This window comes from Oryctolagus cuniculus, chromosome 11, assembly GCF_964237555.1.
Source record: "Oryctolagus cuniculus chromosome 11, mOryCun1.1, whole genome shotgun sequence".
Lineage (NCBI taxonomy): Eukaryota > Metazoa > Chordata > Mammalia > Lagomorpha > Leporidae > Oryctolagus > Oryctolagus cuniculus.
In genome coordinates this window covers 116,980,604-116,999,704 of record NC_091442.1, presented here as the reverse complement: position 1 = coordinate 116,999,704, position 19,101 = coordinate 116,980,604, and the positions used below count along the sequence as shown (strand labels likewise).

The 19,101-nt window shown below is 46.8% G+C and overlaps 1 protein-coding gene and 1 long non-coding RNA gene across 12 annotated transcripts in view; both read right to left on the bottom strand.

The window, feature by feature from the left end:
* The window catches only part of XPNPEP3 (X-prolyl aminopeptidase 3), an 81,935-nt gene that overhangs the window by 14,904 nt on the left and 47,930 nt on the right, over positions 1-19,101 (bottom strand). For 10 of the 11 annotated variants that reach the window (XR_007914733.2, XR_011380293.1, XR_001795781.3 and 7 more), the window contains 3 exons: positions 18,245-18,307; positions 16,545-16,658; positions 5,847-5,932 (listed from right to left, as the gene is read on the bottom strand). Coding sequence is in view for 7 of the 11 variants with exons in the window: in XM_008275180.4 (XP_008273402.3) it covers positions 5,847-5,932; positions 16,545-16,658; positions 18,245-18,307 (263 nt within the window). In the remaining 4 variants the exon portion in view is untranslated. The remainder of the gene's footprint in view (positions 1-5,846; positions 5,933-16,544; positions 16,659-18,244; positions 18,308-19,101) is intronic. The other variant, XM_051834052.2, reaches the window with a different exon arrangement.
* On the bottom strand, positions 10,470-14,857 carry LOC138844445 (uncharacterized). Its single transcript, XR_011380295.1, has 2 exons — positions 10,664-14,857; positions 10,470-10,598 (listed from the first exon to the last, which is right to left on the bottom strand). It is a non-coding gene; the product is annotated as an uncharacterized lncRNA (long non-coding RNA).

Here is a 19,101-nt window from a genome sequence, read left to right as displayed (position 1 = left end):
ACACCCAGCCGACCTTACACTGGAGATCTTGGTATGCCTCTGTGCTCAGGGACACTTCTTGCCAATCTTTGTTCTTTTTTTTTAAAATAAAGATTTATTTATTTATTTGAGAGGCAGAGTTACAGATAGAGAGAGGGGGAGAGAGAGAGAGAGAGGACTTCCATCCACTGATTCACTTACCAGATGGCTGGGCCAGGACAGAGTCAAGAGCTAGGAGCTTTGTCTGGGTCTCCCACGTGGGTGCAGAGGCCTGGGCACTTGGGCCATCTTCCACTGCTTTCCCAGAGAGCTGGATCAGAAGTGAAACAGCTGGGAATGGAACTGGTGCCCATATGGGATGCTGGCACTGCAGGTGGAGGCTTAATGTACTATGCCACAGTGCCGACCCCCAATCTTTATTCCTTTTACTTCCTTTGCTTACCTTATTATCCAAACTTGGTCCTCCAGTACAAAGTTAAACAGAAATGAGAACTGCGGATTTCTTGTTTCTGATATTCTTCCCCCTTTACATTTTAGTTGAAAGACAGAAAGAGAGAGAGAGAAAGCGATCTTCCACCTGTGGGTTCAGTCCCTAAATGTCCCTAACAGCCAGGCCTGGGCCAGGCCAAAACCAGGAAGGAATCTAGAACTTAATCCAGGAACTACATAGGAGTTGTGGGGCCTTAAGTACTTGAGCCATCACTGCTGCCACCCAGGATCCACATTATTATTATTATTATTATTATTATTATTATTTTTGACAGGCAGAGTGGACAGTGAGAGAGAGAGACAGAGAGAAAGGTCTTCATTTGCCGTTGGTTCACCTTCCAATGGCCGCCACCGCCGGCGTATCACGCTGATCCGATGGCAGGAGCCAGGTACTTCTCCTGGTCTCCCATGGGGTGCAGGGCCCAAGGACTTGGGCCATCCTCCACTGCCTTCCCGGGCCATAGCAGAGAGCTGGCCTGGAAGAGGGGCAACCGGGACAGAATCCGGCGCCCCGACCGGGACTAGAATCCGGTGTGCCAGCGCTGCAAGGCGGAGGATTAGCCTAGTGAGCCGCGGCGCCGGCAGGATCCACATTATTAAGACACCGGAATTGGAAGCACAGCCAGGGCTCTTTTTGCTTTTCAAATACAAATGAAAAATAAAAAGTTCTTACAAATCATGAGTGAGTGATTAATTTCATTAAAAGCTTTTTCTATAAATTCTGAAATTATCTTTTTTTTTTTTTTGCTGTATTCTGGATGATGGACTATAATGATTTTTGAATGTGAAACTAACTTGTATAAATATTTTTGGTTATATATTTATAGTGGTTATAAACCAGTATGTTGCTATATTCAATTTGCTAATATTTTGTTAAGATTTTTTTAAAGATTTATTTATTTATTTGAAAGTTACAGTTACAGAGGGAGAGAAGGAGAAGGAGAGAGAGAGAGGTCTTCCATCCCCTGGTTCACTCCCCAACTGGCCGCAATGGCTGGAGCTGTGCTGATCTGAAGCCAGGAACCAGGAGCTTCCTCTGGGTCCTCTCTTGTGGGTGCAGGGGCCCAATGACTTGGGCCATCCTCTATTGCTTTCCCAGGCCATAGCAGAGAGCTGGTTTGGAAGTGGAGCAGCCGGGACTTGATCCAGCGCCCACACAGGATGTTAGCACTGCAGACGGTGGCTTTACCCGCTACACCACAGCGCCGGCCCCTTGTTAAGATTTCAGTGTCCATCTTCTTCATGAGGGATAGAGGTTAAAATGCCTTTTTTTTGGTAATATTTTTACTCAAGTTTGGTATCATAGTTATGCTGGTTAAGTCATGTTTCTCAAGAGATTTGTCCATTTCATTTCAATTGCCATTTGACACAGAGTTGTTCATAACAGTATCATCCTTTTCATAACTAAGATTTGTAGTGATATCTCCTCCTTCATTGCAGATTATGATACATTTTTTCCCTTGCTAGACAGTTTATTACCTTCAATTATCTTTCTAGGGAACAACTATTTGGCCTTACAAATTTTTTCTATTGTTTGCCTTCTGTCTGCTTCACTGATACCTGGTCTTATCTTTGTTATTTCCTTCTTCCTTTTTAACTCTTGGCTTCATTTGCTCAATCTCTTAAAAAGCTTTTTGAGGTGGAAGGATGCATTCTTAATTTTAAACCTTTTTCAGTCTAATATAAACAGCTAAAGCTATAGATTTCTGTTTTAGCTGAATCCCCCAAATGCTGATATGTTTAGGATTTTCAATTGCAATCACACTGTAGTGTTTTCTTCTTTGGCCCAGGAATTATTTATGCATTAAATATTTGGAGATTTAACAATATAACTTATTGATATGATTTTCTAATTTAATCCCACTGTAGTCAGAAAACATATTTTGCAAAAGTTGAGCCTTTTGAAATTCATGAAGCTTAGAAAACTAAAATCTAATTTAGTGAATGCTCCATGTGTACTTTAAAGAACGTGTGTACTGCAGTTGCTGGGTAGAGTATTTTACAAACATCAACACAATCAAGGTAGTTAATGTCATTCAGATCTTTTATATTCTTTTAAATTTTTAGTTTTTCTATAAACTATTAAAAAATATGTTAAAAACTCTTGTGATTGTAGAATTGTATATGTTGAATACTATAATTTTTTATTTAAACAATAAAATATCTTTTTTTTTTTGACAGGCAGAGTGGACAGTGAGAGAGACAGAAAGGACAATAAAATATCTTTTAATAATTTTTAAAAATTTATTAGACTGAGCTTTCATCTGCTGGTTCACTCCCCAAATGCCCGCAACAGCTGGGGGTGGCCCAGGCCGAAGCCAGGATCTCCAGTTCTTCCACATGGGTGGCAAAGAATCAAGTACTTGAGCCATCGTCTATTCTCCCCAGAGAGTGCATTAGCATGAAGCTGGAATTGGAAGTGGAGTCAGGATTCAAACCAGGCATCTGATAGGGCGGGCTGGCACTGTAGCACAGTGGGTAAAGCCACCACCTGCAATGCCAGCATCCCATATGGGTGCTGGTTCAAGACCTGGCTGCTCCTCTTCCAATCCAGCTCTCTGCTGTGGCCTGGGAAAGCAGTACAAGTTGGCCCAAGTGCTTGGGCCCCTGCACCTGCATGGGAAGATCCAGACGATCCTGGCTCCTGGTTTCAGATCAGCACAGCTCTGGTTGTTATAGCCAACCAGGGAGTGAACCAGCAGAAGACGCTCTCTCTGCCTCTCTTTTCTCGGTATAACTCTTAACTTTCAAACAAATAAATAAATCTTTAAAAAAGAAAATACATAGCGTTTTTTTTTTTTTTTAAAGACAGGCAGAGTGGACAGTGAGAGAGAGAGACAGAGAGAAAGGTCTTCCTTTACTGTTGGTTCACCCTCCAATGGCCGCTGTGGCCAGCGCACTGCAGCCAGCGCACCACGCTGATCCAAAGCCAGGAGCCAGGTGCTTCTCCTGGTCTCCCATGCAGGTGCAGGGCCCAAGCACTTGGGCCATCCTCCACTGCACTCCCTGGCCACAGCAGAGAGCTGGCCTGGAAGAGGGGCAACCGGGACAGAATCCGGCGCCCCGACCGGGACTAAACCCGGTGTGCCGGCGCCGCAAGGCGGAGGATTAGCCTAGTGAGCCGTGGCGCTGGCCTAGATTGAGAACTTCTTTAACATTTTTATAGCATTTGTTAATTTCTTATTCTGCTGGCAGCAAATTTTTTCAAATTTTTAAATAATTTCTTTTTAAAACATTATTTATTTGAAAGGCAGAGTAACAGAAAGGGAGAGACTAAGAGAGGGAGGGAGGGAGGGAGGGAGGGAGGGAGGGAGGGAGGGGGAGGGGGAGGGGGAGAGAGAGAGAGAGAGAGAGAGAGAGAGAGAGAGAGAGAGAGAGATATCTTCTATCTGCTGGTTCAACTCACAAAATGGCCACAGTGCCAGGAACTCCACTTGGGTCTCCCAGTAGGTGGTGGCGGCACAAGCACTAGGGCCTTCCTCTGCTGCGTTCCCAGGTGGATTAGCAGGAAGATGGATCCTAAGTGGAGGAGCTGGGACCCCAGCTGGCACTCTAATGTGGGATAAGATCATTCCAAGGCGGCAGCTTAACCTGTCGCGCCATGATGCCCATCCTCAACAACCACAAGTTTTATTTATTTATTTATTTTTTGACAGGCAGAGTGGACAGTGAGAGAGAGACAGACAGAAAGGTCTTCCTTTGCCATTGGTTCACCCTCCAATGGCCGCCGCGGCCGGTGCGCTGCGGCCGGTGCGCTGCAGCCGGTGCGCTGCGGCCGGCGCACCGCGCTGATCCGATGGCAGGAGCCAGGAGCCAGGTGCTTTTCCTGGTCTCCCATGGGGTGCAGGGCCCAAGCACTTGGGCCATCCTCCACTGCACTCCCGGGCCACAGCAGAGAGCTGGCCTGGAAGAGGGGCAACCGGGACAGAATCCGGCGCCCCGACCGGGACTAGAACCTGGTGTGCCGGCGCCGCTAGGCGGAGGATTAGCCTAGTGAGCCGCGGCACCAGCCAACAACCACAAGTTTTGTTTCATCAGAAAACGCTTTTACTTTGCTGTCATTGAAGGAAGATTCTTTTGCTGAATAGAATACCACATTGACTTAAAGATGTGCTTCCAGTGTCTTCCGGCCTCTGCTGTTTCTGGCATCTCTCCTCCATTTCTCTCTAGCTATTTCCAAGATTATTTTTTTGTCTTTATGAAGTCGGCAGTTTGATTATGATTGTAAGTGGGTGGGTGTTCTTTGTGTTTATCTTGCTTAGGGTATGTTGAGCTTTTTGGATCCATAAGTTGGTGTCTTTTACCAAATCTGGGATGTTTTTGACCATTATTTCTCAAACATCTTTTCTGCCCTATTCTCTCCAATTAGGTATGTATCAGCAGTCTCTTAGATTTTATTCATTTTTCTACAGTGATATTTCTATTTCATCAACCAGATAATTTCTATTTATCATCTTTCAGGGGCAGATTTACATAGTTTCTAACTATTTTTTGAAAGCTCTCTGGTGCCTTTCATGTAGGAAAAGTCACAGATTGTTCATAAACTGAAGGCCACACCAGCCCCACGTCCATGTAACCCTATCAACCCACCTGTGAATCCACTGACCACTCCCCAGAATATACCTCTTCTTACCTGGGACCTGGGGACAATACTATGTAACCACTCCCCTTTTCAAAGCTCATAGAAGCTTGATGAAGGGGAGGGGGTTCTCTCTCTCTCTCTCCACCTTGTGGCCCCAGGACCCAGGATGAGCACAGCAGGGTATGGATTTCCCCTTTTACCTTTCCTGGCCCACTCTCCCTAAATGAAGCCCTCATGTGCCTGTGTATTCTTCTCACTTTGTAAATAAACCTGATCACACTGCATGCTGTGTTTGTGCCTGTACTTAGAACTCTTCTCTCAGTGAAAGGCAAGAGCCTAGGATATTAATTTAGGCCCAATCTAGCCCACAACACCTTCAAACAGTTGTTTTTAAATTTTGTCCATATTTCACAACTACCGTTATCTAAGGAGAATTAATCCAATCAAGTTATTCTATCATAACCTAATATTAATATTAAATAACATTAATTAATATTAATTAATATTAACAGAATAACTTGATTGGATTAATTAATTCCATTAGGTTATTCTATCATAACCTAATATTTAATATTAATAACCTAATGCGATTAGAAAATACCTGAATTTATTAAAAAGTAAGGAAAAAAGTGATATGATGAACAAAACAGTCTCAGAAAATACCCAGGACCTTTGCAAAGATCGTTAATCTGACCTAGAAGGGTTTTATGTATTTCTGGATTTCATACCAAGCGTATTCATATTCCAATTCAGACCCTCATGAAGCAGTGAGACGTGTTATTCTGTAGACGCCTACCTGCCATTGACAGGCCACGTACGGGTGATGTCACTCACGTAGCAGGAAGACTCGCAGCCTCCATCCAGAAGCACCATTTCCCCATCCTGGAACAAAGACGGCTGAAGTGAGCGACCTCATGACCATGTCATTTCCTTCTCATCTAAACTACGCCTTTTATTTGCTTCCTTCTCATAAGAAGCACGTCAGATCATTCTTTTTTTCTTTTTTTTAAAGATTTATTTATTTATTTGAAAGTCAGAGTTACACAGAGAGAGGAGAGGCAGAGAGAGAAACAGAGAGAGAGAGCGAGCGAGCTTCTATCCGATGGTTTACTCCCCAGATGGCTGCAACGGCCGGAGCTGTGCCGATCCAAAGCCAGGAGCCAGGAGCTTCCTTTAGGTCTCCCATTTAGGTGCAGGGGTCCAAGGACTTGGGCCATCTTCTATTGGTTTCCTGAGCCATAGCAGAGAGCAGGACAGGAAGTGGAGCAGCCGGGTCTCAAACCGGTGCCCATATGGGATGCCGGTGCTTCAGGGCAGGGCGTTAACCCACTGCGCCACAGCGCAGGCCCCAGATAATTCTTTAAAATTTTATTTATTTATTTGAGAGACAGAGTTACAGACAGAGAGAGACAGAAACAAAGTATCAGATAATTCTTTCAAATGAATTCATACTGTTCAAAGGTGGCACTGTAGAGTGGTTAAGTACCTAGGCTTTGGAATCATGCTTGGGTTTGAATTACTAGGTATAAATATTAGCATATCACAAAAGTTATCATTGTTAATCTTTTTTAAAGATTTATTTTATACATTTGAGAGACAGAGTTATAGAGAGAGCTAGGGACAGAGAGAGAGGTCTTCCATCCACTGGTTCACTCTCTAAATGGCCATAACGGCTAGAGCTGAGCCAATCTGAAGCCAGGAGCCAGGAGCTCTTCCAGGTCCCCAACGTAGGTGCAGGGGCCCAAGGACTTGGACCATCTTCCACTGCTTTCCCAGACACCAGCAGAGAGCTGGATCGGAAATGGAGCAGCCAGGACTTGAACCAGTGCCCATATGGGATGCTGGCACTGCCGGCCAGGACTTTAACTCTCTGTGCCACAGTGTTGGCCCCTATCATTGTTAATTTTTTTTAAAAGATTTACTTATTAGCCGGCGCCGTGGCTCAATAGGCTAATCCTCCACCTTGCGGCGCCGGCACACCGGGTTCTAGTCCCGGTTGGGGCGCCGGATTCTGTCCCGGTTGCCCCTCTTCCAGGCCAGCTCTCTGCTATGGCCAGGGAGTGCAGTGGAGGATGGCCCAGGTGCTTGGGCCCTGCACCCCATGGGAGACCAGGAAAAGCACCTGGCTCCTGGCTCCTGCCAGGATCAGCGCGGTGCGCCGGCTGCAGCGGCAGCCATTGGAGGGTGAACCAACGGCAAAGGAAGACCTTTCTCTCTCTGTCTCTCTCTCTCACTGTCCACTCTGCCTGTCAAAAAAAAAAAAAAAAAAGATTTACTTATTTATTTAAAAGTCAGAGTTACACAAAGAAGGAGACACAGAGAGAGAGAATGAGAGCGAGAGAGGAGTCTTCCATCTGCTGGTTCACTCCCCAAATGGCTGCAATGACCAGAGCCGCGCTGATCTGAGGCCAGGAGCCACGAGCTTCTTCTGGGTCTCCCACGTGGGTGCAGGGGCCCAAGGACTTGGGCCATCTTCTATTGCTATCCCAGCAAAGAGCTGGATTGGAAGTGGAGCAACCAGGTCTTGAACTGGTGCCCATATAGGATGCCAGCACTACAGGTGACAGCTTTACCTGCTATGCCATAGTGCTGGCCCCTCATTGTTAATTTTAATGTTGCTATATAAGTTGGTATCCTGGGCCTTATTCAAATATAATTACCTTTACCATTTAACTTTGGAATATCAGTTCTACTCATGTTCTCTCTCATAATACATATGGTGAAAGAAGAAAATTTGGGGATTTTTCTGTCTTACTACTATTCATGTAGTATTGAAATGATCTATGTTGCAGGCTAAGCCTCCACCTGTGGTGCTGGTTTGTGTCCTGGTTGCTCCTCTTGGGATCCAGTTTTCTGCTAAGGGCCTGGGAAAGCAGTAGAAGATGGCCCAAGTACCTGGGCCCCTGTACTCAGCGAGGAGACCCAGAAGAAGCTCCTGGCTCCTGGCTCTGGCCCAGCTCTGGCCGTTGTGGCCCTCTAGGGAATGAACCAATAGATGGAAGACCTTTCTCTCTGTCTGTCTGTCTGTGGCTCCACCTCTCAAATAAATACATATCTAAAATCTTAAAAATAAATAATTAAATGATCCATGTCCTCAAAGGCAAATCTTATTTATCTAAATAAGTACAAAATCTTGGACAAAACAGAATCACGGGCAAATAAGTACATATATAGCAATGGCAACTTCAAATAATGGATGTAGCTTTTATTTCAATAAGAACATATTTCCTACTAGAAAATAACCAGATATAAAAATATTTTATGAATGTTGACATTATACAGCATAACTGATGTCTTAAAGACCTACTGCTCTTTTTCTAAAAAAAAAATATTTATTTTATTTATTTGAAAGAGTTACAGGGAGAGGCAGAGAGAGAGAGAGAAAGGTCCTCCATCTGCTGGTTCACTCTCCAAACGGCTGCAACAGCCGGAGCTGAGCTGATCCAATACCAGGTACCATGAGCTTCTTCTGGGTCTCCCATGTGGATGTAGGGGCCCAGGGATTTGGGCCATCATCCACTGCTTTCTCAGGAGAATTAATAGGGAGCTGGATCAGAAATGGAGCAGCTGGGACTCAAACTGGTGCCCATATGGGATGCTGATGCTGCAGCCTGGGGCCTTTAACCACTGCACCGCAGCACAGCCCCTTGCTGTTCTTCCTAAAAAGACAGCCTATGGGGTTGGCACTGTGGTGCAGCAGGTTAGGCCACCTGTGATACCACATCCCATATGGGTGCTGGTTTGAATTCCGGCTGTTCTGCTTCCCATCCAGTTCCCTGCTAATGGTCTGAGAAAAGCAGCAGAGGACAGCTTGTGTATTTGGGCCCCTGACACCTATGTGGGAGACCTGGATCAAGTGCTTGGTTCTTAGCTTTGGCCTGGCTCAGCCCTGGCCATTGGTTGTGGCTATCTGGGGAGTGAACCAGCAGATGGAAGATCTCTCTCCCCCTCTCTGTGTAACTCTGAGTTTCAAATAAATACATTTTTAAAACGTAACAAGGCCGGCGCCGCGGCTCACTAGGCTAATCCTCCGCCTTGCGGCGCCGGCACACCGGGTTCTAGTCCCGGTCGGGGCGCCGGATTCTGTCCCGGTTGCCCCTCTTCCAGGCCAGCTCTCTGCTGTGGCCCGGGAGTGCAGTGGAGGATGGCCCAGGTGCTTGGGTCCTGCACCCCATGGGAGACCAGGAAAAGCACCTGGCTCCTGGCTCCTGCCATCGGATCAGCGCGGTGCGCCGGCTGCAGCGCGCCGGCCGCGGCGGCCATTGGAGGGTGAACCAATGGCAAAGGAAGACCTTTCTCTCTGTCTCTCTCTCTCACTGTCCACTCTGCCTGCCAAAAAATAAAAAAAAATAAAAAAAATAAAAAAAAAAACGAAACAAAAAAAAAGAGGCAGTGTTTGAGAATTTTATAGAACTGAGGAAAGACGTAAGCTGACGGACTGAGGAAACAAGAATAAATTTACATAAGATATATCTTTTTTTTTTTTTTTTAACAGGCAGAGTGGACAGTGAGAGAGAGAGACAGAGAGAAAGGTCTTCCTTTGCCGTTGGTTCACCCTCCAATGGCCGCCGCGGCCGGTGCGCTGCGGCCGGCGCACCGCGCTGATCCAATGGCAGGAGCCAGGAGCCAGGTGCTTTTCCTGGTCTCCCATGGGGTGCAGGGCCCAAGCACCTGGGCCATCCTCCACTGTACTCCCTGGCCACAGCAGAGGGCTGGCCTGGAAGAGGGGCAACCGGGACAGAATCCGGCGCCCCGACCGGGACTAGAACCCGGTGTGCCGGCAACGCTAGGCGGAGGATTAGCCTAGTGAGCCGCGGCGCCGGCCTAGATATATCTTTCTTATACATAATAAAACTGATGAATATTAAAGATTTTAAAAGCAATCAAAGTGGGGCTGGCGTTCTGGTGCAGTGAGTTGAGCTACCGCCTGCGAAGCCGGTGTCTTGTATGGGCACTCAGTTCCAGTCCCTTCACTGCTGATCCAGCTCCTTGTTACTGGGCCCAAGAAAGCAGCAGAGGACGGACTAAGTCCTTGTGCCTCACATGGGAGACCAGATGGAGATCCAGGTGCCTGGCTTTAGCCAGGCTCAGCCCTGGTTCACTTGTCTATTTGGGGAGTGAGCCCCCAGATAGAAGATCTCTCTCTCTCTCTCTGTTTCTCCTTATCTCTGTAACTCTGCCTTTTGAATAAATAATTTTTTGAAGTAGTCAAAGCAACAACAGATAGTTTTTTTAAGTCAGCAACTTGGAAAGTCAGAAGACAAGGGAATAATATATTCAAATTGATGACTAAAAATAATTGTCAATCTAGGATGGTTTCCTTAGCACAGCCATCTTTCATGAAAGAGAATGAAACAAAAGTATTTTCAGCTAAACAAAACCAGAAGATGTTCATCAGCAACAGACCTTAATGCAGATGTTTTCTTTCTTTTTTTATTTGTTAAAGATTTATTTATTTGAAAGGCAGAGTTACAGACAAAGGAAGAGATAGAGAGGGTGGGAACTTCTACTGGCCAGTTCACTTCCCAGATGGCCGCAATGGCAGGAGCTGGGCCAGACAGAAGTCAGGTGCTTTTTCCAGATCTCCCACGTGGGTGACAGGGGCCCATGCACTTGGGCCATCCTCCGCTGCTTTTCTCAGGCCATCAGCAAGGAGCTAAATCAGAAGTGGAACAGCCAGGACATGAACTGGTTTCCAAATGGGATGCCGGCAAGACAGGCAGCAGCTTTACCCACTATGCCACAATGCTGGTCCTGGAAAATAACTATTTTTTCTAAACAAAAATATTTAGTTAGGGTGCTGGCATTGTGGCTCAGTGGTTTAAGCTGCTGCTTATAATGCTATATCCTATACTGGAGCGCTGGTTCAAGTCCCAGCTGCTCCACTTCAATCCAGCTCCCCGCTAATGTGCCAGGGAAAGCAGCAGAATGACTCAAGCGTTTCAGCCCCTGCCACCCATGTGAAAAACATGGATAGAGTTCCAGGCTCCTGGCTTCAGTCCTGGCCACTGCAGCTATTTGGGGGAGTGAGCCAGCAATGGAAGATCTCTGTTTCTCCCTCTCTAACTCTTCCTTCCAAATAAACAAATATTTACAACAATATTTACGAAAGGGCACTGCTTTACATTTTTGTAAATCTCTGTCCAGTGGAACAGAAGACAGCTGCAGTCTCCCAGCTGCTCCTGCATTCAGTCTGCTCTGTTATCCTAAAGCCTCCAGGTCCCCTACTGTGCACCTGTGAGAGGAGGGGGGGGAGGCACACACTGTCTTGGTGTACTTGTGAAAATATGTTTAACCTCATGGAATACATACAGCAATGAAAATGAGCACACTACAGCTCTGTGCCACAATATATTACTGTGTGAAAGAAGACAAAATCAGATTTCAAATATACAAAATTCAGAAATAAGCAAAACGAGGGCAGGCACTGGGCCCAGAGGTTAGGTTGCTATTTGGGACCCCGCACTGCTCGTCAGAGTGCCTTGTCTGAGTTCTAGCTCCTCTGCTTCAGGTCCAGCTTCCTGCTAACGAACACCCGGGGAGGGAGCAGATGATGGCTCACGGACTTTGGTCCCTGCCACCTATGTGGGAAATGCAAATTGAGTTCCAGATTCCTGGCTCCAGCCTGGCACAGTCCTGGAAGCTGTGGGCATTTGGGTCGTAAAACAGCAGATGAAGAGATGAGACATCTCCTTCTCTCAAATAAAATGCAAAAAAAGAAAAAAAACCAAAATCAATTATTTATTCATTGCAAAATAAAAACAAAAGCAATTATCATGATTATCAATGGTTTAAGTACAGCGGTTATCCTGTGGGAAATGCTTCTTGGGAGTGGAGGGGATAGTAACATCCTATTTTGGGAGTTATGAACTTTTCTGCAAAGGGTGGGCAGTAAGTAGTTTACTTTGTGGGCCATGCTGTCTCCAGTGGAACTAGTCAACTTTCCCACTGTAGCTAGGAAGCACGAATGGCTGCGTTGCAAGAAAACTTTATGTACAGAAACAGGTGCAGGCTGGATTTGGTGTGAGGGGGGTAGTGTGTCCATAACCTGTTCTATTCTTAGAGCTGGGTAATGGTTAGATGGGTGTTCACTTTATAATTTACCCATTAATGTTTTATTCTTTATTTTTCTAGTAGGAAATTTATATTTTATTTACTTGTAAAGATTTATTTATTTGAAAGGCAGAGAGAGACAGAGAAAGAAAGATCTTCTATCCACTGGTTCACTCCCCAAATGACTGCAATGGTCTAGGCTGGGCCAAGCCGAAGTCAGGAGCCTGGAACTCCATCCAGGTCTCCCATGTGGGTGACAAGGCCTAAAAGCACTTGGCCATCTTCTGCTGCTTTCCTAGGCACATTAGTAGGGAGCTGGATTGGAAGAGGAGCATACAGGACTCATACTGGTGCCCACATGGGGTAAGAGCATTGCAGACAGAGGAGCCACAATACCAGCCATGGAAAATTACATTTTACAATAAAAACCATATGAAGAAAGGAAAGTGGTGGAGAGGTTAGGGATGGCGGTGGGGCTCAATACAGTAAAGATACTGAATTTGCTGAAAAGTCCCCAAAGGAGAGTATCAGGTCCAAATAGTTATAAAGATATGTTCTAAGACATTTTCAAGAAACATTAATTCAAGCTATTCCATAACATTATAAAAAGGAGAGACTATTCATATGGGCTTAGTTTGATTTTGATATGAAAACCACAAAATGACACTGTAAGAAAGAAAAATTATATACCAGTCTCACTCATGAACAAATCAGAATGTCCTGGAGCAGGTGTTTGATGTAGTGGTTAAGACACTGCTTGGGGCCGGTGCCGCGGCTCACTAGGCTAATCCTCCGCCTAGCGGCGCCGGCACACCGGGTTCTAGTCCTGGTCGGGGCACCGGATTCTGTCCCGGTTGCCCCTCTTCCAGGCCAGCCCTCTGCTGTGGCCAGGGAGTGCAGTGGAGGATGGCCCAAGTGCTTGGGCCCTGCACCCCATGGGAGACCAGGAAAAGCACCTGGCTCCTGGCTCCTGCCATCGGATCAGCGCGGTGCGCCGGCCGCAGCGCGCCGGCCGCGGCGGCCATTGGAGGGTGAACCAACGGCAAAGGAAGACCTTTCTCTCTGTCTCTCTCTCTCACTGTCCACTCTGCCTGTCAAAAAAAAAAAAAAAAAAAAAAAAAAAAAAGACACTGCTTGGGGGGCTAGCTCCGTGGCACAGGTTAATCCTCCACTTGTGGTGCCGGCATACCATATGGGTGACGGTTCTAGTCCCGGTTGCCCCTCTTCCAGGCCAGCTCTCTGCTGTGGCCTGGGAAAACAGTATAGGATGGCCCAAGTCCTTGGGCTCCTGCACCCACATGGGAGACCAAGAGGCACCTGGCTCCTGGCTTCGGATCGGTGCAGCTCCAGCCGTTGTGGCCATCTGTGGAGTGAAGGAAGGAAGACCTTTCTCTGTCTCTACCTCTCACTGTCTAACTCTACCTCTCAAATTAAAAAAAAAAAAAAAAAAAAAAAAAAAAGACACTGCTTGGGGGACCAGTATTGTGGCATTGAGGATAAACCTGCCTGTGACGCTAGCATCCCATATGGGCACTGCTTTGTGTCCTAACTGCTCCACTTCTGATCGATCCATCTCCCTGCTAATGGCCTGGGAAAGGCCATGGAGGATGGCCCAAGTGTTTGGGCCCCTGCCACTTATGTGGGAGACCCGGAAGAAGCTCCTGGCTCTTGGCTTCAGTCTGGCCCAGCCCTGGCTGTTGCAGCCATTCGAGGAGTGAACCAGTGGAATGATGATCTCTATCTCTCCCTCTTTCTCTGTAACCCTGGCTTTCAAATCAATTAATCTTAAAAAAATTTAAAAAGGACATGGCTTGGGATGCCTGCAGCCCATACTGGAATGCCTGGTTTGAGTCCTGGCTCCCTGTGCACCCTGGGAGGCAGCAGAGATGGCTCCAGCACTTGGGTCCTTGCCATCCACACAGGAAACCCAGACTGAGTTCCTATCTCCTCTCGTCAGCGTGGCCCAGTTTTGGCTGTTGTGGGCATTTGGGGAGTAAACTAGTGGATGGGGGATCTGTTTCTGCCTTTCAAATAAATATAATAAAGAAAAATATTTTAAAATCACAAATAAAATATCAATAAGTTAAAACTAGTAGTGCTAAAGTTAATAAAATATGCTCAATTTCACTAGTAATTAGGATAATTAAGAGTACAATGAGATGTTGTTTTATGCAAACTAGAATGGCAGAAATTAAGAAGTCCGATAATACCAGGGGATAAAGAAGATGTGGTCAACCAATCACACACAGATGGTGGAAGCATAAACAGTACCAATACTCAGAAAAATAAACTATTATGAGTTAAAAAAAACAGTCACAGTGGGATAGCATAGAATAGGGTACATAAGTAGGCACCATGCTGCTAAAATGTTTTGGCTCTAAGGATGAGCTAAGGATAAGTAACTGGCTCAGGAGTACTAATTTTTTTTTTTTTTTTTTTTTGGACAGGCAGAGTGGACAGTGAGAGAGAGAGACAGAGAGAAAGGTCTTCCTTTGCCGTTGGTTCACCCTCCAATGGCTGCCGCGGCCGGCGCACCGCGCTGATCCGATGGCAGGAGCCAGGAGCCAGGTGCTTTTCCTGGTCTCCCATGGGGTGCAGGGCCCAAGCACCTGGGCCATCCTCCACTGCACTCCCTGGCCACAGCAGAGGGCTGGCCTGGAAGAGGGGCAACCGGGACAGAATCCGGCGCCCCGACCGGGACTAGAACCCGGTGTGCCGGCGCCGCTAGGCGGAGGATTAGCCTAGTGAGCCGCGGCGCCGGCCGAGGAGTACTAATTTTTTTTAAAGATTTATTTATTTGAAATACAGAGTCACAGAGAGAGAGAGAGAGAGAGAGAGAGAGAGAGAGAAGTCTTCCATCCGCTGGTTCACTCCCCAGATGGCCACAACGGCCGGAGCTGCACTGATTTGAAGCCAGGAGCCTCTTCCGGGTCTCCCACGCAGGTGCAGGGGCCTAGGGACTTGGGCCATCCTCCGCTGCTCTCCCAGGCCATAGCAGAGAGCTGGATGGGAAGAGGAGCAGCTGAGACTAGAACTGGTGCCCATATGGGATGCCTGTGCTTCAGGCCAGGGCTTTAACCCGCTGCGCCACAGCACCAGCCCCATGAGTACTCATTTTTTTTAAAAAACTATGCTATTGGCCGGCGCCGTGGTTCACTTGGCTAATCCTTCGGCTGCGGCGCTGGCATCCCATATGGGCGCCGGGTTCTGGTCCTGGTTGCTCCTCTTCCAGTCCAGCTCTCTGCTGTGGCCCGGGAAGGCAGTGGAGGATGGCCCAAGTGCTTGGGCCCTACACCCTCATGTGAAGACCTGGCTCTTGGCTTTGGATCAGCGCAGCGCGCCAGCTTTAGCATGCCAGCCGTGGCAGCCATTTGAGGGGTGAACCAATGGAAAAAGGAAGACTTTGTCTCTCTCTCTCTCACTGTCTAACTCTGCCTGTCAAAAAACAAACAAACAAAACAACTAAAACCCTATGCTGTTATGGCTGGTATTGTGGTGCAGCATATTAAACTGCTGCAAGCAATGCTAGCATCTCATATGAGTGTAGGTTCAAGTCCTGGCTACTCCACTTCCAACCCATCTTCTTGCTAATGTGCCTGGGAAGGCAACAGAAAATGGTTCAAGTGCTTGGGATCCCTGCTACCCACTTGGGAGACCTGGATGGAGTTCTGGGCTCCTGGCTTCAGCCTGGACTAGCCCAGGCAATTGTGGGGATTTAGGGAGCGAACCAGCAGATGGAAGAACTTTAGCTTTCTCTGTGTCATTCTGCATTGCAGATAAATAAATAAATAAATTTTAAAACAAATGCCATATAATTTATCTGTCTGCTACATTTATGTTTGTGAATTAACTGAATATTAAAAGATAACTAGGAAACAGACTTAAAGGAATACACAATTATTCACTTGCAGAGTCCCATGGGAAGAAAGCTATAAAAAGTATGTTTCCTCATAGCCAATAATGTTTTCTTAAAATCCTCCCACCTCAAAAACACATTGGCCCACCACTGTGGATGCAAGTGCTTAGAGGAGTGTGATGAAATGAACAGACGAGTTAGAGGGGAATATGTGGCTATGTGCAGAGGGCCCAATGTGAGGATCAGATGAGAGAATGTCTACAGAACAATTTATAAAGAATAAAATACTTTTCAAATGGTACTCAGTTTGTGAGAGCTGACGGTCAGGGTGCAGTGAGGTTAGTGGCTTCCACGGGGAGATCTGGACCGAGTGGGAGCTGACGGTCAGGGTGCAGTGAGGTTAGTGGCTTCCACGGGGAGATCTGGACCGAGCGGGAGCTGGCGGTCAGGGTGCAGTGAGGTTAGTGGCTTCCACTGGGAGATCTGGACTGAGCGGGAGCTGGCGGTCAGGGTGCAGTGAGGTTAGTGGCTTCCACTGGGAGATCTGGACTGAGCGGGAGCAGTGCTGAAGCACATTTCGTGTACCTTGATGAGCTGATTGTTCTTCACATAGTGCAAAGTATTGGACCGGTTACCACCAGCAACCACGGGTGGGTAGGCTAAGATGTCAGCGCCCCGAGCCCGGCATTCAAATTCGAACTGTGGAAACAACAAGGAGGGATGACTCAAAGGATTTCTGTAGGGCCACTCCAGCCCAGTCTCTCTTCAACAGCTGTACCTCCAACCTGGCACTCATCCCAAGGCACGACTGGAACACTAGTCATCATATCTACGCCAACTTCTTATGCTGTAACTGCAGACCATTTCTTTTATTCCCACCCCACACACTATAATCTATGCTATATATAGTCTTACTCCCGTCAATCCTGTTCTTCAATCTCATTATCGCTATTATTGTTTATGTTTATTTATGTATTTTCATCTATCTGAAAGGCTGAGTGACTTGGGATGTGGGGAGAGGGAGAAAGGAAGAGCGAGAGACAAGGAGGGACAGAAAGAGAGGGAGAGGAAGCGGCAGAAGGAGAATTGGGCGGGGGGGGGGGGGAAGGAGGGAGAGAGAGAGACAGAGCCTGATCTTCTATCCCTTGGTTCACTGCCCAAATGCTTGTTAATAGCCAGGGTTAGGCGAGGCTGGAGCTAGAGGCTTGGAACTCCCATTCTGTTCACCCATGTGGGTGAGAGGGGTCATCTTCTACTGCCTCCCAGGATATGTTAGCAGGAAGCTGGATTGGAAGCAGAGGTTCTGGGAGTTGAATTAGCACTCAGATATGGGATGCGGGTTTCCCAGGGGGAAGCTTAATGACTGTGCCAAACATTATTACTTTTAAATTTATATGTTTTATTTATTCAAAAGGCAGAGAGAGCGAGAGCGAGATAGATCAATTTTCTGTTCTTTGGTTCACTCCTCAATGGCCTCTAACACTTAGGGCTGGGGCAGGCTGAAGCTGGGAGCCTGGAACTTCCATTCAGGTTCTCCCACATGGTGCAGGGACCCAAGTACTTGAGCCATCCCTTACTGCCTCCCAGGTGGAAAGTAGTAGAAAGCTGGATAGAAAGCAAGATGAGATGTGGGCATCCCAAGAGACATTTTAAGCACTGTGCCAGACTGCCACCCCTCAACTCCATGAACAAATCTGTTCCTACCGAGTGCTCCCTGTATTTCCAATGCTTTTCAAATCAGGTCCACAAGAGGACAGAAAATCCATGAAGGCTGAGTTCAGAGATACAATAATGTATGGTTATTGTTTGTTTATTCTTATTTAAACACTGAAATACAGCTGACATTTTTAACAATAGTTCTGAATCACGAATCTCGAAGTTCAAAATGCTAGCGATCTAAATGCCGTGGGAAAGTGAAAAAGGACGCGAGGCAAACTGAGTCCTCCCAGCTTCGCTGCTCCAGAGGGAGGCGGAAGTTGCCGCGCACCTGCCATGATGTGCGGCACCACTGCTGACGGTTCCGCCTTTACATCTGCCTGGACAAAGCTTTATTCGTCCCATCTCATCTTGGTAAGTCTTTCCTCCATCTGCTCTGCTCTGCCACTTTCTTCCTGTGATCTGTAGCAATGCATTCATCTGATAAATTATCCAAGACATCTGAGAACCAAATCCTCCCCAAGGACATGCTGGCTACTACCATCCAAGTCAACCGCATGCCATCTGCACGTGGTGACGCTGCATCACACTGGCCTCCAGCAATACCCTTCCAACCCCCTGAGGCTCACCTTCGCATAAAGAAAGGCCTCCTCCACGGGAGCTTTGCTGGCAAACATGGTCTCTATGAAAGCCTGCAAAAAGAAAGGCGTAAGAAAAGAAAAGTCAGCTATGCCGCTTACTCAAACATCCGAAACACTTCAAATAAAAAGCACTTTTGTTCCAATTTTGCCAACCTGAAGTTGTGACTCTGTAATAAGTTTTCTGAAGGGAAAAAATATTGCTTTGAAGACTATTTCACTAATGACAGACTTCATTCAGGGCATCCAACCTTCCCACTCAGAACAGACATCGAATGCCAGGATAAGCAACATGCAAATTGCGTCCCTTCCAAAATTCATGTTGAAAGTCAATCCCCAGGGGCCAGCACTGGGGCACTGCAGGTAAAGCGCCACCTGCAGTGCCAGCATGCCATATGGGTGCCAGTTCAAGACCCAGCTGCTCCACTTCTGATCCAGCTCTCTAGTATGGCCTGGGAAAGCAGTGAAAGATGGCCCAAGTCCCTGGATTCCAGCACCCATGTGGGAGACACAGAGGAAACTCCTGGCTCCTGGCTTCGGATCGGCCCAGCTCCAGCCCTTGTGGCCATTTGGGGAGTGAACCAGGGGATGGAAGACCTTCTCTGTCTCTCCCTCTCACTGTCTTGTAACTCTACCTCTAATTTAGGTCACTGATCCATTTTAAGTTAATTTTGTATATGATGTCATGCAGGGGTACAACTTAATTCTTTTGCATATGGAAATCCAGTTGCCCTAGCACACTTGACTCATCCTTTTTTAAAATTTTAATTTTTCTTCATCTTTTTAATACCTGACTCATTCTTAATCACAAATATGGCTGAATTTTTTTTTGGAAAAAAAAAAGATTC